This window comes from Schistocerca piceifrons, chromosome 2 (assembly GCF_021461385.2).
Source record: "Schistocerca piceifrons isolate TAMUIC-IGC-003096 chromosome 2, iqSchPice1.1, whole genome shotgun sequence".
NCBI classification, from domain to species: Eukaryota; Metazoa; Arthropoda; class Insecta; order Orthoptera; family Acrididae; genus Schistocerca; species Schistocerca piceifrons.
Genome location: NC_060139.1, coordinates 661,116,328 through 661,136,129, shown reverse-complemented (window position 1 = coordinate 661,136,129; position 19,802 = coordinate 661,116,328). Strand labels below are relative to the sequence as shown.

Below are 19,802 nucleotides of genomic sequence, written 5' to 3'. Positions count from 1 at the left end.
AACATGTCCTACCAACCAGTCCCTTCTGCGTGTCAAGTTGTGCCACAAACTCCTCTTCTCCCCAATTCTATTCAATACCTCCTGATTAGTTATGTGATCTACAGATCTAATCTTCAGCATTCTTCTGTAGCACCACATTTCGAAAGCTTCTATTCTCTTCTTGTCCAAACTGGTTATCGTCCACGTTTGACTTCCATACATGGCTACACTCCATACAAATACTTTCAGAAACGACTTCCTGACACGTAAATCTATACTCGATGTTAACAAATTTCTCTTCTCCAGAAACGCTTTCCTTGCCATTGCCAGTCTACATTTTATATCTTCTCTACTTCGACAATCATCAGTTATTTTGCTCCCCAAATAGCAAAACTCCTTTACTACTTTAAGTGTCTCATTTCCTAATCTAATTCCCTCAGTTTTAGGGAAACAGGAAAGGGTGCATGGTGTAACAAGACTTCACCCAAGTAGCATGTGGGTCAGTGGGTTATGTTAACGAATCCTTGTGTGCCGAATGGGAAATGAAGAAGTTTGTGACATGGTATAATGGCTCTTATCAGGTAATATCACGTGAGCTGCATTCGGCAGCTGAAACGGATGTGGGCAATTTGCCTCTTGTGACGTCAGTTTCCATAGAAGGGGAAGCGGGGGTGGGGGACTGGGAGAAACGACGAGCGAGGATGAGGAAAAGGAAAAAAGTAATGCGAAGGAAACAGGATAATATGGCGAATCATAGGCATATGCTATGGTCTAGAGCAGGTATGTGGGACGGATATTAGGGTTTTCTTTCCATGCAGAACGCACGTTCTTACCCCAGGCCGGGAGAGAATGGAAGCAGTATCCGAGAAAACATTCGGTCATGGAGAAGGGATGAAGCACGGAGTCTTACCGTGTTAGGCCCACTGTACTACACGTTTGCAGCCGCATCAATTAAGGCATGTTCTGTGTCATGAGAAGTCGTGTTTTCCAAGCAGAGGGACTTGATTATGTCGGATCACCAGTGGACACTAATGGTAAACTGCAAAATTTGGGCACACGGGAACGAGATTCGGAGACTGGTAGAAACGTTATAAAATTGCACAGCATGATGAGTAATCAGTCAGTGTATAACGTTACACAAGGAGAGTATTGTCTGATATGATCGGAGTTTTCAAAGCTACAAGAGCAACTACTGCATCTCTGACAGTCTACGGAGTCGAGCCCGCGGATTAGACGAAGAAAAGGGTGGTTGGACGCAGGAGGTGGTAGCATCTTAACGACAGTGTTTGGCACAGCCGATGCAGATGACATATCTAACTTCAATAAGGCATTACAGGAGTTTCGGGAATATGCGGAAAAGTACCAGGAGGCAAAGAATTTGCGCGCAACTCAGCTCGCCACTATCCAAAGCTCTGTGCTGAAAAACACTCGGCAGCATCATAAGTTAACCGCTACTTTAATGTCACGTATTAGATCATCTCCTAAAACTGCCAATAGGAATTTCCGTATTATTGGTGATCGCTTGAACAATACTGATGCACAGTTAATGATTGCCACATTATTATACAATCTTGCTGACATCTTTATGGATGCCCGTGTTGAAACTGCGGAGGCACCTTACACCACTTCTACTACCACTGGAACGATTGCTAACGTGTTTCAAAGAAACCCAGATTGTTGTGCCAGCGCCTATGGAACTTATTAAACCGGCAAGGGAGGAGTACTTGATTATGTACTATCGCTTGGCTACCGGTACAAGCCAGTAGAGTGTGACTCATCTGGAAGTTTGCGTACAAATACCACTAACTTGTAGAAACTGATGTCTGCAGTGCTATGCAGTACACGCACACCCAGTAGCATGGGACTCTTTGCGGAAGTGCATCTGACTAAAAGTACAGGAGAACTTAGTAGTGGTACCAGTCAGACACAGTCACGTCTTAATGTCTTCATAAGATTTGTTACGCTGCCACACCGGACTGGTTACCATCTGCTCTTCTAAGTTAATGCATACAGTGCCAAAGGCTTGCAAGTTCGTGTAGTTTCATTTTGAGAAGAGGGCCACAGAATCTCCTAAGGAAGTATTGTCAGAGGAGGGGGTAGGACACCACTCGTTACATTCAGTGCCAGAGTCGCCAGTCGCTATCAGTACTTGTTTTGAGCAGGGCTGGGTAGATAGCACATAAAGGTTGGTTTTGCAGGGTCAAGGATTAAAAATGGAACTCGTTGTGAGATATCTGGTCCCACTTTCCGCTTACCAGCTACGATAATGGGATCCATAGTAGTCAGTATGGTCCATCCTTAATTTATATGCCTGACCTACCTTCCTCAGTTTTGGCCACCCATTTCTTACCGATACCATTGATGAGGACCTGATCACCTCTGTGCATCAGATGACCGTCACACAAAATGACTGTGTTTCCATAGAGCAATTCTTAGCGCACGTGAAAAGCTACAGAAGTAAGCAGCAGTACAATGAGTGAACATTGTGAGGTAACGGGCGCGCCCTGAAAATATTTTAATCCGGATTTGGCGTGACCGCACGGGCCGCTCGTCCAGCCGGAGCTCGGCAGGTAAGCCGCGTGGTGCCGGACATTGGCCGTTGCAAGAGAGGTAGCCGCAACACTTGGTCCATCAACCACATGGCTGGGAATTCCTTGGTGACGCTATGTCGATGAAAGAGACTTGTAAGTGGGGAGTGCCAAAGATGGCGGACTTTGTGAAACCTTAATGGCAGATATTTCACAGTTCATATAGAAATTAATAGTAGCCAGAGGAATCATGATACCTCAAAGAGAAACATGTACATTACCATTATTTGCACGACGATTCTGATGGTGTAATCAGATTTTCAATATCTGACTGTTCAGTATATGACTGTAAATTATACAAGTAACACCCAGTAAGGAATTTCCAAAATCTTAACGCTTCATCCGATTTCGTCGATCTACGCATCTTGAGAAAGCTATTAGTGTAAACTGAAACTGCTGTAAATTACAGGCATGTAGCTTGAATAGTAGATGAGATATTGAAGGTCAAAGTGGCCGATTACTATCGACCGCGTCAGGCCATAAGTACTTCACAGTCCCACTAAAAAAAGATAGCAGCATGCTTATAAATATGTTGATTCATCTACGTCTTTGTTTATATCCGATATATACTATTCATGAAGAAATTGGTTAAATATTTACTGTGTTTTAGAAAGCACAGAGACTTTAGGCTAGTGGCCTACCTTTTGTTCTATTCCTTTAATATATGTTTATTTAATTTGTTTATGTATCTAATAATGTGTGTTGGAGCGTGTTTATGGTCCAGCCGTAGGAATATTTATTTAATTTCAAGTTATTTAAATGCAAATCCAGTATTTCCAATGTACTTCGTTATGTTTCTGTGGGTGCGTTGGCTTGAAGACATGGCGCGAGCGCTCTAGCCAATCACTGCACTCGTGAATGGGAGAGTGGATGGCAGCGGAAGAAGAGTTCTGGGCAGTACGGCACAGAACACGGACAGTCGCGAGAGACACTTGGAGAGTGCGGAGCGGTTTGCGCGTGGTCGCGGGTCATAGAAATACTTCAGAGTGCCGACTTTTGAACTTGCGGTGGTTGCTACAGTGAAGACGTAGTATGCGTTTAGAAGTGAATATCTCGCGAGCTATGTTGTTGCTCATAACTCATTACGTGAAGTAAGAATCGATTGTTTCCCTGTTATTCAACTTATGTTTTATTTAATTGCTGGACCATCAACACCGATAAGTGTTTTGCAAAAATATACCGCATTCTCAAAAGTACTTCTACCATTGTACTTAACATGTAAAGTCATTAAGATAGTACCTGCAGATTTCATTTAATTGCACTCTTTCATTTATAAATTTCTACGTCACATTCGCAATTGCTGAGTGATAGGAACCTTCGACCATTCGATTCATGTGTATATTCATATTGTATACTGTAGACTCAGCAGTATTTGGCTTGTAATGCGGCAACTGCGTATCCCAGCCCCTAGACATCAAAACCAGCCAAAACTTTTGAATTGAAACTCTGAGTCAGTGGGTACGTAGTTGAGGGCCACATCACACCATCTCATTTATTTAAATAGAAAGCTCGCACAGTTATGAAGGCAAATGAGCAATGGTGTATAAGAGCAATAACTGTGATGTAGTTAGTGGTGGCAAGCCACAAAATATTGTTTCAAAGGAAGTGAGCCAAGGAAATACGGTACAAGTAAAGTATTCGAAGGTAGCAGTTTTACAGTAATGAAGTTAGTTACAAGGTGGAGGAATATTGGCAGCCAGAAGTCGTATGTGTGTTAACATACCGTTGCGCACGTCAGTAGCATGGTACCATGGCACAAGTGAGTCGGCTGAGCAACACAAAGGAGAACACCATGTCACTGACCGGGGGGGGGGGGGGGGGGGGGAATAACGAAGTCTGAAGTCTGTTACGATAGCCGAGCAACAACAGAATATTCTACTGACCTATTGTGCGGGAAGAACCGCAAATATCAGCGGCAGAAATCCATATTTATCCGTGGAGCGGGCGCTCCTATTTTCGTAACACGAATGAGCACACGGCGTAACTTGTACACACTTAAACAATAGCTGTCTTTATGTTACCATGGTACACAAGTCTGGGCAAAACCACAGTTTAATATTAGTTTAACAACAATAAAATAAAGTATAACTGTTTAATTGAACAATAATAGAATAAACTTTCATTATATCGCTGTGTTGATGTATACAAGTGTTCCTGCAGTAATGAACCCCATCGGGGTAGTTGCATGAGAGTCCTGTCAGAGACTTATTCAGTTACTAATTATCTCGTAGACAACTGCATCATTGTGAGTGTGTGCTGCTCGCTCGGAACTGGGTCATTTTCTTGCACAGATCATAAATTTTTTCTCACCTAGCTCGCTGTTTATTTTGTATTTTGCTGCTTGCTTGGACGTATGATGATACAAATTGTTGCTGTGTTGGCTAAAGCCATAATGAAAGAATAGATGTGGGCTTGCAATTGCAAAATAATAATGGAACAGTCCGAGAGAATATTAACTGTTGTTGGCGCACTTTATATATAGGGGCGCCCAATCGAAGTTTAAGGACGTGCAACCAGCTCATCACTGACCGTCTTGAGGCACTGGAATGACGCAATAACCTTCGCCACTCATCGCCGCCACCAGTTCAGAGTCGGTTTCCAGTTAAAGACAGGGCAGCTACAGTCGCAGCAGTGGACACACGTCAGAGCGCCCGTCGGCCACCTTCATCGCCGCCGAGAATATTACGCGTGGAAGTAAACCTCCCAGAGGGCCAACAACCAATGTATTGCAGTTAATCAGTAAATGTTGTTATTCTGTCATCAGCAGCCATTCGTCGACACACGCCCACTGTCCTCTTCCTCACGCCCAACAGAGAACCCACGTTCAAATACGGTGATGCCAGTGGAGTCCCGTGCTTATATACAAAATAAATATTGTTAATCGCATGTTAGATTATACAATTTGTTTTGAAGTGTATCTTCCATGTCATTTTGTCTTGTTAGACGTAAGTTGGAGCTTAAGTGCAGATCTTGGTTTTTAAAGACTGAAGAGGGTGTAAACCATTTTGTATATCTTTTACCTCATGTACTTGTGTTAATACGAATTGCTCTAAGGTTACAGAAAATAACTCCCATATTTTTGCTGTATATGTCACACGGATTCCAGGAAAGCGACAAAGGAATGAGATATCAACAAATGTTCATCACATAGTAATATAAAACACAATAAAAAGTTTGATTGATAGAAGGTAACATTAATATCGGATACAGGATAAACCAACAAAATTGCTTACGGGCAGATACACTGTTATTGTGAGCAATTTGGACACTGGCGTAAGATGTTAAGTACTTATATGTCGATCAGATATTCATATTTGTGGTAGATAACAACTATTTTCATGTTCTTAGTTTTATGTTTGTTTTTCTCTTTCTTGTTCTAATAACTTTTTTTCCAGTCAACAGGCCAATGACGCTTCATTTAGCTATGGTCAGTATACATAAGCTTAAGAGGTTAAACGTATTTAGTAGTAATTTAGTATACTAATTCTTTATCTTTTTGAGTATATCTGTAAGGTGTGCCTATTGCACAACATTATCTTTCTTGTGTGTGCGATATATTCAGCATATTGTTCTTGGATGATAATTGTTACTAGGCACGAGCATAGACTAAGCAGATTTGTCCACATTTTAGTATTCTTGTGTTGGCAGGCTAACAACAGACGTTTCAGTACAATTCGTTTCTTTTACCAAGTACAGTGGCAATTTTGTGCACAAACCCTCTGTCCTCTCCTTTCATGCGGTTTCCTTGTTAGTAGTTGCTCGAGTCTGAGAATTGGGTAGGAAGTATATTCCGATTTATGGTTGTTGTAGATATGTTTTATCCAATGAAGGTCAGTATTACACCCAGGAATATAGATTTAATATATCATGATGCATTAATTTTTCTATTCCCATTTAATGTGTAGTATGGAAACAATATTTTGTTCATGATTTCTTACCTAGATTATTTCGTTCCACTGGTGTGAATAATTTCATTTACACTTTACTATGCAAAGTTTATGGTTTTCCGTCATTTGATTTGCATTAGGATCTTCAACTTAAGCTTTGTGCTGTGTATTGGGTTTGACTGCCTCCTCCAAACTTATTCTTTTGTGCAAACTTCCTTTAGCTATTAGTGTATTACAATACTATAACATATATCTTTCAGTCTTAATATTAGCTTACGTATTCAGTCTTTTACAACATTGTTTATCTACTATGTAATATTCTGATCGCACACATTCTTAGGATTCTTTATGTCTGGACACATGAACTGTAATGTGTTTGTGTAAGTAATGCACAGTTTCACAACAAAAATAGGCTAGCTCTCTTCAGTTGGATTTATGAGAAGGTTACTACCAACCACCAGACACTTGATGAACTGAAACTACGTTTTCGTCTTAATACGTAACTTTACACCTGGCAGTAAGGTTGTGAGACACATTGGCTTCGAGTTGTCAGCGGAGAATTTTTGGACTGATTCTGCATCCTCTGAATCTGGCCTTAGCCTATTCACAAATGAAGTCATCTACTCATGTAACACTATCGAGGCCATGGGATATAACAGTGTTTATCTTGCCCTGAGTCTTCGACAAAATGTTTATTTCGACACACTCTTCTACGACATATTACTGTTGTACTGCGTACAATCATGTTGACACTAATTTTCCTTGCATATATATCAACGACAGCGACACCTTTTACGCAGGACTATACAAATCGGCATTTCAGTGATGTGCTGTCTTCATCTTTGTGATATAATAAATTTATTGCAGCAGTCTCACATACAATGTGCAGTGCGTATCCATCAACCATTTATTATGTGCACAAAATAGTAACATAGAAAACAGGGACGAGTACCACGAGTCTTTCATACCTGTGCCTAGTTTACATTGATGTTTCTTATTCTATTTGTGCGCCTGTGCACGACGGTTTAATGCATTTGTCATTACTGTAAAACAAGTTACGTTTCTATGTTCATCCTTTTGTTATTCCATTGTTTCAGCTTATGTACTCTTTACTCTATTGCACAACTTCGATACAGAATTTTCCAGACTAATCTTTGTCACTTACAAACCTAACTCTGCAAAGTTGTGGCGGGAGGGGCCGAGTGGTAATGAAAGGTGTGTGTATATATTTTATAGGCAATTTTCTTGTTTTGGGTGTCTTAGAACACGCATGTAACATTTGTATCGTTTAATTACGCGTGCGTAGCCTCGTCGTAGACGATGTGCTACTCGGCGCCTAGTTAGGTGATCTTCGCTTTGCGAAGATGCAAGGGTGCTAACTCTTGATCATGAGGAGAAGAGACAGGGAGTTGTAGCGCGGTGTCGTGGCAGTGAGCTTGTACATGAAAACACAGAACGTGGTGTTCTTGCGAATTAATTTATTGATCTGATTGGAGATATCATTATTACAAATGGAACATTATCATATGTATTGAATGAGATTTGTTTACTAATTTGTTGTGGTCTTCAGTCCAGAGACTAGTTTGATGCAGCTCTGCATGCTACTCTATCCTGTGCAAGCTTCTTCATCTCTCAGTACCTCCTGCAACCTACATCCTTCTGAATCTGTTTAGTGTTTTCATATCTTGGTCTCACTCTGCGATTTTTACCCTCCGCGCTGCCCTCCAATACTAAATTGGTGATCCCTTGATGCCTCAGAATATGTCCTACCAACCGATCCCTTCTTCTAGTCAAGTTGTGTCACAAATTTCTCTTCTCCCCAATTCTATTCAATACCTTCTATTCAATACCTCCTCATTAGTTATGTGATCTACCCATCAAATCTTCAGCATTCTTCTGTAGCACCACATTTCGAAAGCTTCGATTCTCTTTTTGTCTAAACTATTTATCGTCCACTTTTCTCTTCCATACATGGCTACAGTCTTTCAGAAAAGACTACCTGACACTTAAATTTCTCTTCTTCAGAAACTAAAATACTATTTTGAGAAGTTTGGGATTTAAGGTGACGAATGAACATATTTTACTTTATTACGGCAGCATTTAATTCGGCATTCTTGGTTCAACACAGACATCCAGATCAGGAATTTCTTACTACTTTTAAAGGTTTTGTCACAGTCAATGATAATGGATTTGAAAAGACGAAAAGAATTTAATCATTAATGTGAGCATTTTTGTGTTAGAATAAATCTTCATGTTGAGGTACAGTTTTGTATTTCTTCAGTGTTGATCTTACGTATTTGTAATTTGTAATGAAAAATTTCCTTATTGCTTGCCAAGCTTTCAATGGTGAAATTCTGTAAATGAAATAGTACCAAGAAATTTCTGAGGTTTTTTTTATCTTTCGATAGAGTTTCTTGAGAAGAATTTTTTGTCTCGAAAGTAACTCAGATTATTCTAAATCATCATGCAGATCCCATTACCTGATGACAATTCTTATTTATGAGAGATAATTAATTTTATGGGAACCTAGTTCGCATTACATGTATTTAGGAGCTCGGATTGCGCTGCCACGATCCTATGTATTAGTAGCAGCTCAGAAACAGAGACACGCCTTTTCTTCTTTTTCCAGGACAGCAGTTGCACATCGTTTTCCATAGCAACAACACAGATGAGCCAAATACATAACATACAAGTTTTCATTTTCATAGGGTCAATTAACAGTGTTGAGTTACTTATTCTTGCCAAAGATCAAAGTCTTTTTTTCCCACAGACAGTTCTCATTCAGACAGGCAACTTCATTTACACTCTTGCAGTCGGATTAGCTTCTCATTGTCGCAGACAGACTTAGTCCTTAACAGTAAATGTGAGGTTAACTTATGCCCACATTCATTTTCTGTGAGTGGAATTTTTTGGTATGCAACAGCTTACATTCTTAAAAACATTACATTCAGAAAGAAACAAGCCAGAAGTAAAGCAAATCTTCTTAACCTCTCTTATTTATTAAGATAACTTTCGACCGACAATATGACTGTCATGAGTATGAGATAACCGATGCGGGTGTACCTGTGGTCGCCATCTGGGTTCAGCTGCCGGACGGCGATGGGTGGGTCCCGGGGCTCCCTCTCCTGCAGCACACTGCGCAGGCGCACCAGCGACTCCTCATCCTGGTACAGCACCGTGTAGGAGCGCCACTTCAGCTCACGCAGTACGTCCACCAGCGCCTGCACACGCCACACAGCTCATACCAGCTTCAGTCCACGCACTTCGCAACGAGCTATTCCACACTACTAGCCATTAAAATTGCTACACCAAGAAGAAATGCAGATGATAAAGGGGACAAATATATTATACTAGAACTGACATGTGATTACATATTCACGTAATTTGGGTGCATAGATCCTGAGAAATCAGTACCCAGAACAACCACCTCTGGCCGTAATAACGGCCTTGATACGCCTGGGCATTGAGTCAATCAGAGCTCGGATGGCGTGTACAGGTACAGCTGCTCATGCAACTTCAACACCATACCACAGTTCATCAAGAGTAGTGACTGGCGTATTCTGACGAGCCAGTTGCTCAGCCGCCATTGACCAGACGTTTCCAGTTGGTGAGACATCTGAAGAATGTGCTGGCCAGGGCAGCAGTCGAACATTTTCTCTATCCAGAAAGGCCCGTACACGACCTGCAACATGCGGTCGAGCATTATCCTACTGAAATGTAGGGTTTCGCAGGCATCGAATGAAGGGTAGAGCCACGGGTCGTAACACATCTGAAACATAACGTCCACTGTTCAAAGTGCCGTCAATGCGAACTAGAGGTGACCGAGACGTGTAACCAATGGCACCCCATACCGTCGCGCCGGGTGATACGCCAGTATGGCGACGATGAATACACGCTTCCAATGTGCGTTCACCGCGGTGTCGCCAAGCACGGATGCGACCATCGTGATGCTGTAAACAGAACCTGGATTCATCCGAAAAAATGACGTTTTGCCATTCGTCGTTGAGTACACCATCGCAGGCGCTCCTGTCTGTGATGCAACGTCAAGGGTAACCGCAGCCATGGTCTCCAAACTGATAGTCCATGCTGCTGCAAACGTCGTCGAACTGTTCGTGTAGATGGTTGTTGTCTTTAAAACGTCCCCATCTGCTGACTCAGGGATCGAGACGTGGCTGCAAGATCTGTTACAGCCATGCGGATAAGATGCCTTTCATATCGACTACTAGTGATAAGAGGCCGTTGGGATCCAGCATGGCGTTCCGTATTACCCTCCTGAACCCACCGATTCCATATTCTGCTAACAGTCATTGACGACCAACGCGAGCAGCAGCGTCGCGATACAATAAACCGCAATCGCGTTAGGCTACAATCCGACCTTTATCAAAGTCTGAAACGTGATGGTACGCATTTCTCCTCCTTACACAAGGCATCACAACAACGTTTCACGAGGCAACGCCGGTCAACTGCTGTTTGTGTATGAGAAATCGTTTGGAAACTTTCCTCATGTCAGCAGGTTGTAGGTGTCGCCACCAGCACCAACCTTGTGTGAATGCTCTGAAAAGTTAATCATTTGCATATCGCAGCATCTTCTTCCTGTCGATTAAATTTCGCGTCTCTAGCACGTCATCTTCGTGGTGTAAAAATTTTAATGGCCAGTAGTGTAATGTGATATAGTGTGCAATACACTAAAAACTGCAAGAAGGGAGCAAAACAGCTTAAGCGAGTTACTCTGGACATGACGAGTGCGCAGAGCACCAACGACGTGAACATTATTAATCAGAGCACAGGTATTGATAATATTCGACAGTTAGTCACAAGATACAAAGTTCTAATGAGGAAATTAACATGTGGATGTATAAAGTTATGATCTTAGGTTACCAAACTGCATGCAAGAGCTAATGTTACGAAAATATTATATGTCCGTTTATAAAATAGATTTAGAATAGAATAGATTTTGAAGCCTAAAAGGCAATTTACATATCCCAATAGAGGAGTTAATCCTCTGTAATCTGTAATTAACACAAAGCTTCGCCCATGAGCTGCTATCAGAGATAAAGGCTTATTCGTAAGTAACTGGGGTTTCGAAAGACAACTGCGTGAAATCTACAAGACATATCGAAAAATGAGATTATCAGTGGGTAGAACATCTTCCCATGTTTGTAACTTGGGACGTGGCAAATGTCATCACGGATGGAAGAGCACGTGCGTGCAGTTCCTTTACCAGTTTTGGAAATCTGTTCAGTGGGTTGCACGAACTAATTCAGTATGAAAATGTGGAGGAGATGATTTGTCTACGTGTTCCGACACGCCTGCGCCCTAATTGCGCGCTCTTTGTCCATACTTTATGAATCGAAACTTCGAGAGATGCTCTATCTACTGATAAGTGTAATTTTTGTGAATGTCCTGTAGTTTGCTTCTGGCAGCCTGGAGATACTTGTAGATAGCCCCTTGTGTATTGGGGGGGGGGGGGGGGGAGGCAAGTCTTCGCAGTCCCAACGAAAACCGCCCTCAGAATAACAATGGGCAACAAGACGATTTGCACAGAAGGCGATATATTAAAAATGCAGGACAACATATTGCTGATGTTTTATGATGCAGGGGGACAACGGATCGAAATGGAATACAGCTTATTTGCTGCCGTCACACGGAAAAGTCTTTAAAAGATTCATAATGGATATAATAGTAACATGAACTACAGAACCGTTAACCGATGTGTGCTACATGATATCATATTTTCTACTCTTCCTCACTATCAGGTTTTGAATATGGCTTCGTGGTCATCGACCGTTTACAAAGTAAAGCCACATAAAAGACAGTCTGGTGCTACCGTAGCTCGACGCATTTGAGCAGCCCATAGTGGCTTGCGTTTTACGTATTCTGTTTCACAAAACTGGTGACTAAAACTTTATCATTTGATTTTTAGTTTAATGATATGACCAGTTGAGAGTTTTATTACTGATGAAGACACTCATAGCAGTGATGAAACCTTGGGCAAAAGAATCCTTTTTTGCGACCGAGGGCTGCTATTGCTATTAATTTTACTTTACCACTATCTTTGCATACTCATGAGGAACTCACACCATTCCTAGTGCGTCCCGGAACATCTTTCACCTTTTTGATAACGGCGACCCGTAGTAACATGGACACGACAACACAGTAATGGATGGAGATCCGTCCTCATCCGTGATCGTTCAGCTTACCCGCAGAACTCATGAAGGTAAGTCGGCACTGGGATGCGTGATTCTCGTTCGAAGGCATTACGGGGGTCCTCTTAGGGTAGAGATCAGGTAACACGGGAACTACATAAGCCCAGGCTGAACATAGGAGTCGGCTGCGAGGGACCATAATGGAACAAACGGATGCACATGATCGAACTTCTAGGACTATGACAAGTAAATCTGGGGCCACGCTTAATCGCATGTAATCTTCTTGCTCGCAAGAATACCTCCAGCTCCTGCCCGAACGTACGTCTGTTACGCTAAAGCGGTTATCGGTGTGTTAGAACCCAGCCATGGGCATTTCCCAATGTTTACCACTACTCATCAGTCCGTATAGTGTTTTCCCTCTCCAATAGTGTTGTTCCTGAGTCTGAACTATCTTTGATCGCTGTTGCTCGGACTGCAAATATAAAAATGTGACGCCTTTGCTACCTAGAACAGCCATTTTCTAGTATACCACTTAGGAATAAAGGAATAATGTCTACGTTATCTTTATTCTAGATGTACTTGGTATTATATCTTTAAGTACGAAGTCGACCAACCTTTCACACTTTTACCACTGACTTGTTTGATGAATAATTGAACTCGAACACAGATTTGTCGACGCGCGGGATTAGCCGAGCGGTCTAAGCAGCTGCAGTCGTGGACTGAGCTGCTGATCGCGGCGGAGGTTCGAGACGTCCCTCGGGCATGTGTGTATGTGTTTGTCCTTAGGATAATTTAGGTTAAGTAGTGTGTAAGCTTAGGGACTGATGACCTTAGCAGTTAAGTCCCATAAGATTTCACACACATTTGAACATTTTTTGAACAGATTTGTTAATTTTGATGGGTTACACTGTATAAGCTACTGAAGATGGCTTCGTAGTCTAAACAGTGCGGTAATGAAAACAAAATGAAAGGGAAATTTTTATCCATCCATTGGCAGTCAATGTGGCGAATACACGCTGCGTAGTCTGATATCAGGAAATAATTGCATGAATAAACGAATAAATAAGATGTTGGCTAGCGGCTGCTGGAGCAAACTTAGTGTTACATGCAAAAATGGAAACGACACACCACAAAGGAATTGTCCGAATGGAACAGAAATAGGTAGATGTACATGTACAGAGAAACGAATTATTACCATCACCGAAAAAACGGATGATTTTTTAAAAATAAAGAGCTTGACAAATTGAGCAAGTCAGTAATGCGCTGGTCCATCTTTGACCCTGGTGCAGGCAGTTATTTAGCTTGTAATTGGTTCAGAGAGTTGCTGGATGCAATCCTGGGGCGTATCGTGCCACATTCTGTCGAACTGGCGCGTTAGATCGTCAAAATCTTGAGATGGTTGGAGGGCCCAGCCAATAATGTTCCGAACGTTCTCAACTGATGAGACATCCCGAAACTTTGCTGACCTACGTAGGGTTTGGCAAACACTAAGGCAAGTAAGAGAAACTCTCGCCGTATGCGGGCGGCCATTATGTTATTCAAATGTAAGAGCAGGACGGCTTCACAAAAACGCAATAAAAGGGAATAGAATATCATCGACGTAACGCTGCGCCGCAAGGGTGTAGGGGATGACGACCAAAAGGGTCCTGCTATGAACAGAAGTGGACCACAGACCATCACCCATGGTTGTTGGGCCGCATGGCGGGCTACAGTCCGGCTGGTATCCCAGTGTTATCACTGCAGTCTGGTGCAACTCCAGAAACGTCTTCACTGGGCATGGAGGCTCAGCTCGAAGAGTGACTGACTCGTCACTACAGACAGTTCCACTCGAGTCGCTGCTGACAGGGGTGGAATATCGACCTGACTTTCACCCGTCATACGGCCCAACAACCACCAATAATGGTCTGGGGTGTCACTTCTTTTCATAGCAGGACCACTTTCGTTGTCATCCCCTACACCCTTAGAGCGCAGTAGTACATCGACGAAATTGTACGCCCCGTTTAGTTGCCCTTTATATCAAGCGATCCTGGGTTTACATTTCAGCAAGATTATGTCCGCGTGCACATGGCGAGAATTTCTGCTGCTTGTCTTCGTGCCTGTCAAACCCGACATTGGCTAAGAAGGTATATTTTTTACATAGATTGTTTGATACCGATAACTGTACGTAACTTTTCTTACTGAGTGACTCGAACGAATATCTGCTCACATGAATACTGATGGCTCACCTGCGACAGCAGATGAGACTCAGGGTGCAGGTTGAGCTGGTAGGAGGCTGCGGTTGGCGGACTGGGGTCCCAGTTGAGCACCAACTGGGGGACGTGCAGCCGGTCGCAGATGGAGCGCACGATGTCTGTGGAGGCGCTCTGCGAGGGGCCGATGATGCCCGCCACGCCCTGCTCCATCAGCCTGCACACTGCCGACAATACTTCACCTTCTTTATCCTCTAACAATGAAGTTCACTTCGAACATTTCTAAGAAAAATAATACTCGTATCCTCTGCCCTAAACGAGACGTTTATGGGTGTATTTTAGTTCTATGTTCTACCCGGTGAGTAAATTAAGCTTTTCAGTTATTTCTGGGGCCTTTTAAGACATCGCGTTTCTATGTTTTCTGAGACGAGTGGTTCGAAAAATGTTCATAAATAACAAATAGTCTCTTACATGTAATCGTCATCCTCAAGATCGTCAGGCGTCGTGGGTACTGACCTCCTAGAGACATTTCCATAGATTACAGCCTTCAGATAAACGCATCCATGTTGCAACCACACATTTTCTAACGTTGTGCACACGCATTCCACTGACGCGTCCTCTCGGTCTTTTCTTATCTACAGAAATCCATAAAAGAAATTTCTTTGTCAGTCTACCATCCACTCTACCGCCACATAATTGTCTTCCTGTCCAATCTGACACCTGTTCCATCTGATAATTTTCATACCACTCCTAGTAATTCCGTAATTTGTAACGCTTACAGTACATTTCTGTATCTGGGTAGTGAAAAGCATTTTTTCTCGGTCACCATGCGCAGCATATCGTATTGCTTCAGACTAAAAGAGACGAAGTTGCACTGTACTTACAGTTGAAGAAATTCTCTACTACTTGAATAGTTGAATTTTTGGAGTCCTGACTAGCATGAACGCCTGTATTTCAGCTGTTGATATTTATTATTAGTACTTATCTTGAAAAACGCAAGTTATCAATTGTAAATAAATGCTAGGCGACTGAGGTAATTTTGAGGTATATTTGGATAAAAAACCATTATTGTAGACATTATTCCCCGAATTTGTTAGCCTATTTTTAAACGTTACAAATTTGTCAATTTAGGCACTCGCAAGCAAACTGTTCTTTTTTTAGATCCTGCAGTACATCACTGAAAGAATAGGTGTGTTGTAGCTCGTGAGGATGATGGAGAGACTGACTGATGACTGTTTCTCTATAGCCTCCTCTAGTGATACCACTAAGTAAGGTGAACCGACTGGACAAGAAGGCCAAAGAAAGGCTCGAAGTTGATTTATCAATTATTATTCTCTACAACGAATTTATGGGAGGAGGGGCTCCTTTAGAGTCAGATCAAGAAAGTGCTCCCATTGGTTATTTTTTCATTTCCTTGATATGATGGTAGTAAGTGGATGGCTACAGCATAGGGGAACTGTGGCTCTCTTGGTGTACCCAAAAAGGAGACTATTTTAGGAATTCTGTTCGAATGTTACCTATCCTTTCTGCCTTATTTGATCTGAAGTCCTTCAAAGCTCTTTTAAATTCTGATTCTAATATTGTATCTCCTATCTCTTCTAAATCGACTCCTGTTTCTTATTCTATCACATCACACAAGTTATTCCCCTCGTAGAGGCCTTCAGTGTTCTCTTTCCACCTATCCGCTCTCTCCTCTGCATTCAACAGTGAAATTCCCGTTGCACTCTTCATGTTCCCACCCTTGCTTCTCATTTCAGTTAATTTGACTTTCCTTTAAGCTGAGTCAGTCCTTCCGACAATCATTTCTTTTTAGATTTCCTCACATTTTCCATGCGGCCATTTCGGCTTAGCTTCCCTGCACTTCCTATATATTTCATTCCTCAGCGACTTGTATTCTGTATTCCTGATTTTACATCAACATTTTTGTACTTCCTTCTTTCATCGATCAACTGAAGTATTTCTTCTGTTACCCATAGTTACTTTCTATGCACCTATATTTTATTTCCAACTTCCGTGATCGCCTATTTTATAGATGTCCGTTTCCCTTTAATTGTTCTGCCTACTGAGCAAATCCTTAGTGCAGTATCTACAGCCTCAGAGAACTTCAAGCTTATCTCATCATTCCTTAGTACTTCCGTATCCACTTCTTTGCGTATTGATTCTTCCTGACTAATTTCTTAAACTTCAGCCTACTCTTCATCACTACCGCATTTTGATCGGAATTTATATCTGCTCCTGGGTACGCCTTACAACCCACTATCTGATTTCGGAATTTCTGCCTGACCATGATGTAATCTAACTGAAATCTCCCCGTATCACCCGGCCTTTTACAAGTGTACCTGCTCCTCGTGATTCTTGAACAGACTATTAATAGCTGAAATTTATTACAGAACTCAGTTAGTCTTTCTCCTCTGTCATTCCTTGTCCCAAGCCCATATCCTTCTGTAGCCTTTTGTTCAGCTCCTTCCTCTGCAACTGCATTCCAGTCACCCGTGACTATTAGATTTTCATCTCCCTTTACGTATTGTATTACCCTTTCAATATCCTCATATACTTTCTCTATCTCTTAATCTTCGGCTTGCGACGTCGGCATATATATCTGAACTATAGTTGTTCATGTTGGATTGCTGTCTGTTGTGGTGAAAGCAGCGCTATCACTGAACTGTTCACGGTAACACACTCTCTGCCCTTTTTTCCTATTCATTAAAATCCTATTGCCGTTATACCATTTTCTGCTGCTGCTGATGTTACCCTTTACTCATCTGTCCATAAATCCTTGTCTTCCTTCCATTTCATATCACTGACTCGTACTATATCTAGTCTGAGCCTTTGAATTTCCCATTTCAGATTTTCTAGCTTCACTATCACGTTCAAGCTTCTGACTTTCTACGCCCCGACTTGTAGAACGTTTTCCACCCATTGGTTATTCAATCTTTTTCTCATGGTCACCTCCCCTTTGGCAGTCCCCTACCGGAGATCCGAATAGGGGACTATTTCGGAATCTTTTGCTAATGAAGAGATCGTCATGACACTTCTTCAGTTATAGGCCACATGTCCTGCGGATATACGCCTCGCAACCTCTTGCCGTTCATCATTGCTGATCCTTTCGCCTTTAGGGGCAGTTTCCCACCCCAAAGACAAGAGAGTGCTCTGAACCTCTGTCCGCTCCTCCGCCCTCTTCGACAAGGCTGTTGGCAGAATGAGGGAGGGTGACTTCCTACGCCGGAAGTCTTCTGCGGCCATTGTTGATTATTAATCAAAATTTAAGCGGTGGCGGGCTTCTAACCAGGGACCGAGTTCGCTTTGATTACTATTAGTAACTGATTGCCACATTTCTAATTCTACATCTAAATTGGTCTATAACTGTACAAAACGCTGATATCATGCTAAGTAGGCAGCTGAAATTTCATCGTAGTCCTAAATGAAGTATAAACGAAAACAACACTGAACAAGCAACTTTTTAAGGGGAGAAGAGCACACTAACTAGCCCAAAGTTTATGTCAAATGCCACAACGCAATTTTCATGTTTGAGATACCAATCAAAATGGTAAACTTGCAGTATTTTCAAGTATTGCAGAGAAGTTACAGTAAAAATTCCCCAGAACAAATATAACACCTGTAAATAATAATGTCCGCAGCTCGTGGTCGTGCGGTAGCGTTCTCGCTTCCCACGCACGGCTTCCCGGGTTCGATTCCCGGCGGGGTCAGGGATTTTCTCTGCCTCGTGATGACTGGGTGTTGTGTGGTGTCCTTAGGTTAGTTAGGTTTAAGTAGTTCTAAGTTCTAGGGGACTGATGACCATAGATGTAAAGTCCCATAGTGCTCAGAGCCATTTGAACCATTTTTTTGCAAATAATGTTGCACTAAATACAATGATGTCACTTCCAACCACAGAGAATGAAGTCAGTAAAACAATTCAAAAACTAACAAATCAAAAGTCAGTAGGCTTAGATGAAGTACCAATGTGTGTACTGAAAAAAATGCACAGGGATTATACAAGGCCCCTTAACAAATACAATAAATGAATCTTTCACATCAGGGACATTTCCAGACCAGTTCAAACAGGCAAGAGTTGTACCTTTGCTTAAGAAAGGTAATGCAGAAGACATAGAAAATTACCGGCTCATTTCCCTGCTGTCAGCATTCTCAAAAATAATATAAGCAATTATGAAAGACAGATTAATGAATTACCTGATTAAATACAATCTTTTAAGCGAATCACAGTTTGGTTTCCGAAGTGGCAAAAATACGGAGTCAGCCATAGAAGAATTAACAAAAGTTGTACTTGATGCTCTTGATAAGGAGGAGTGTGTCACAGGCATATTTTTGGATCTTTCTAATGTGTTTGATACAGTCGACCAAAGATTCTATTAAATAAATTAGAAGCATTAGGAATAAGAGGAGTAGCTAATGACTGGTTTCGACCATACCTAACAGATGGAGTACAAAGAGTAGAGATAACACATACTTCAAATAGGTCCAAACATTTAGTAAAACACTTACCAGAACCAAAATACATTAATATAGGGGTTCCACAAGCTAGCATATTAGGACCGATAGTATTCCTGATATACATCAATGATTTTCCCAGTAGGGTTACTAAGACATAACAGGCAGGCTGACAGACAAAATGATTAATAAATTACAGCAGTATTATGGGATGGTCATTAGAAATAATACTGAGCATTTGTTGGAAATGAAGCAGGCAGTATGGGCTACCTTCTTCCACAGACTGTCAACTGGTGAGAAAACCAGTCACCATCTTTGCCCTCCTGGACCTGACTCAAGGTGCAAGTACCGCAATGCCCAGTACTCAAAGAGTTCATACATTCATAAACATCCCATCCCATCACCAGTCATGGATATCACAAAAACTATTTACAGAGACATTGCAAATCCTGAATTACTGAAGGAGTGTCTGCATGATCAGACTCAAAATCCCAATTAGTCGTACAGTAATCTTGTATGGACTCGCTTACCAAAAAATTTTTTTGTAGGAATGAAGACACTAAA

At 41.9% G+C, this 19,802-nt stretch overlaps 1 protein-coding gene across 1 annotated transcript in view; it reads right to left on the bottom strand.

Annotated features, from left to right (window-relative positions):
* The window catches only part of LOC124775716 (glutamate receptor ionotropic, kainate 2-like), a 282,789-nt gene that overhangs the window by 158,130 nt on the left and 104,857 nt on the right, over positions 1-19,802 (bottom strand). Inside the window, exons 3-4 of the mRNA XM_047250541.1 lie at positions 14,826-15,043; positions 9,518-9,675 (exon numbers count right to left, since the gene is read on the bottom strand). Of these exons, the coding sequence (XP_047106497.1) occupies positions 9,518-9,675; positions 14,826-15,043 (376 nt within the window). The remainder of the gene's footprint in view (positions 1-9,517; positions 9,676-14,825; positions 15,044-19,802) is intronic.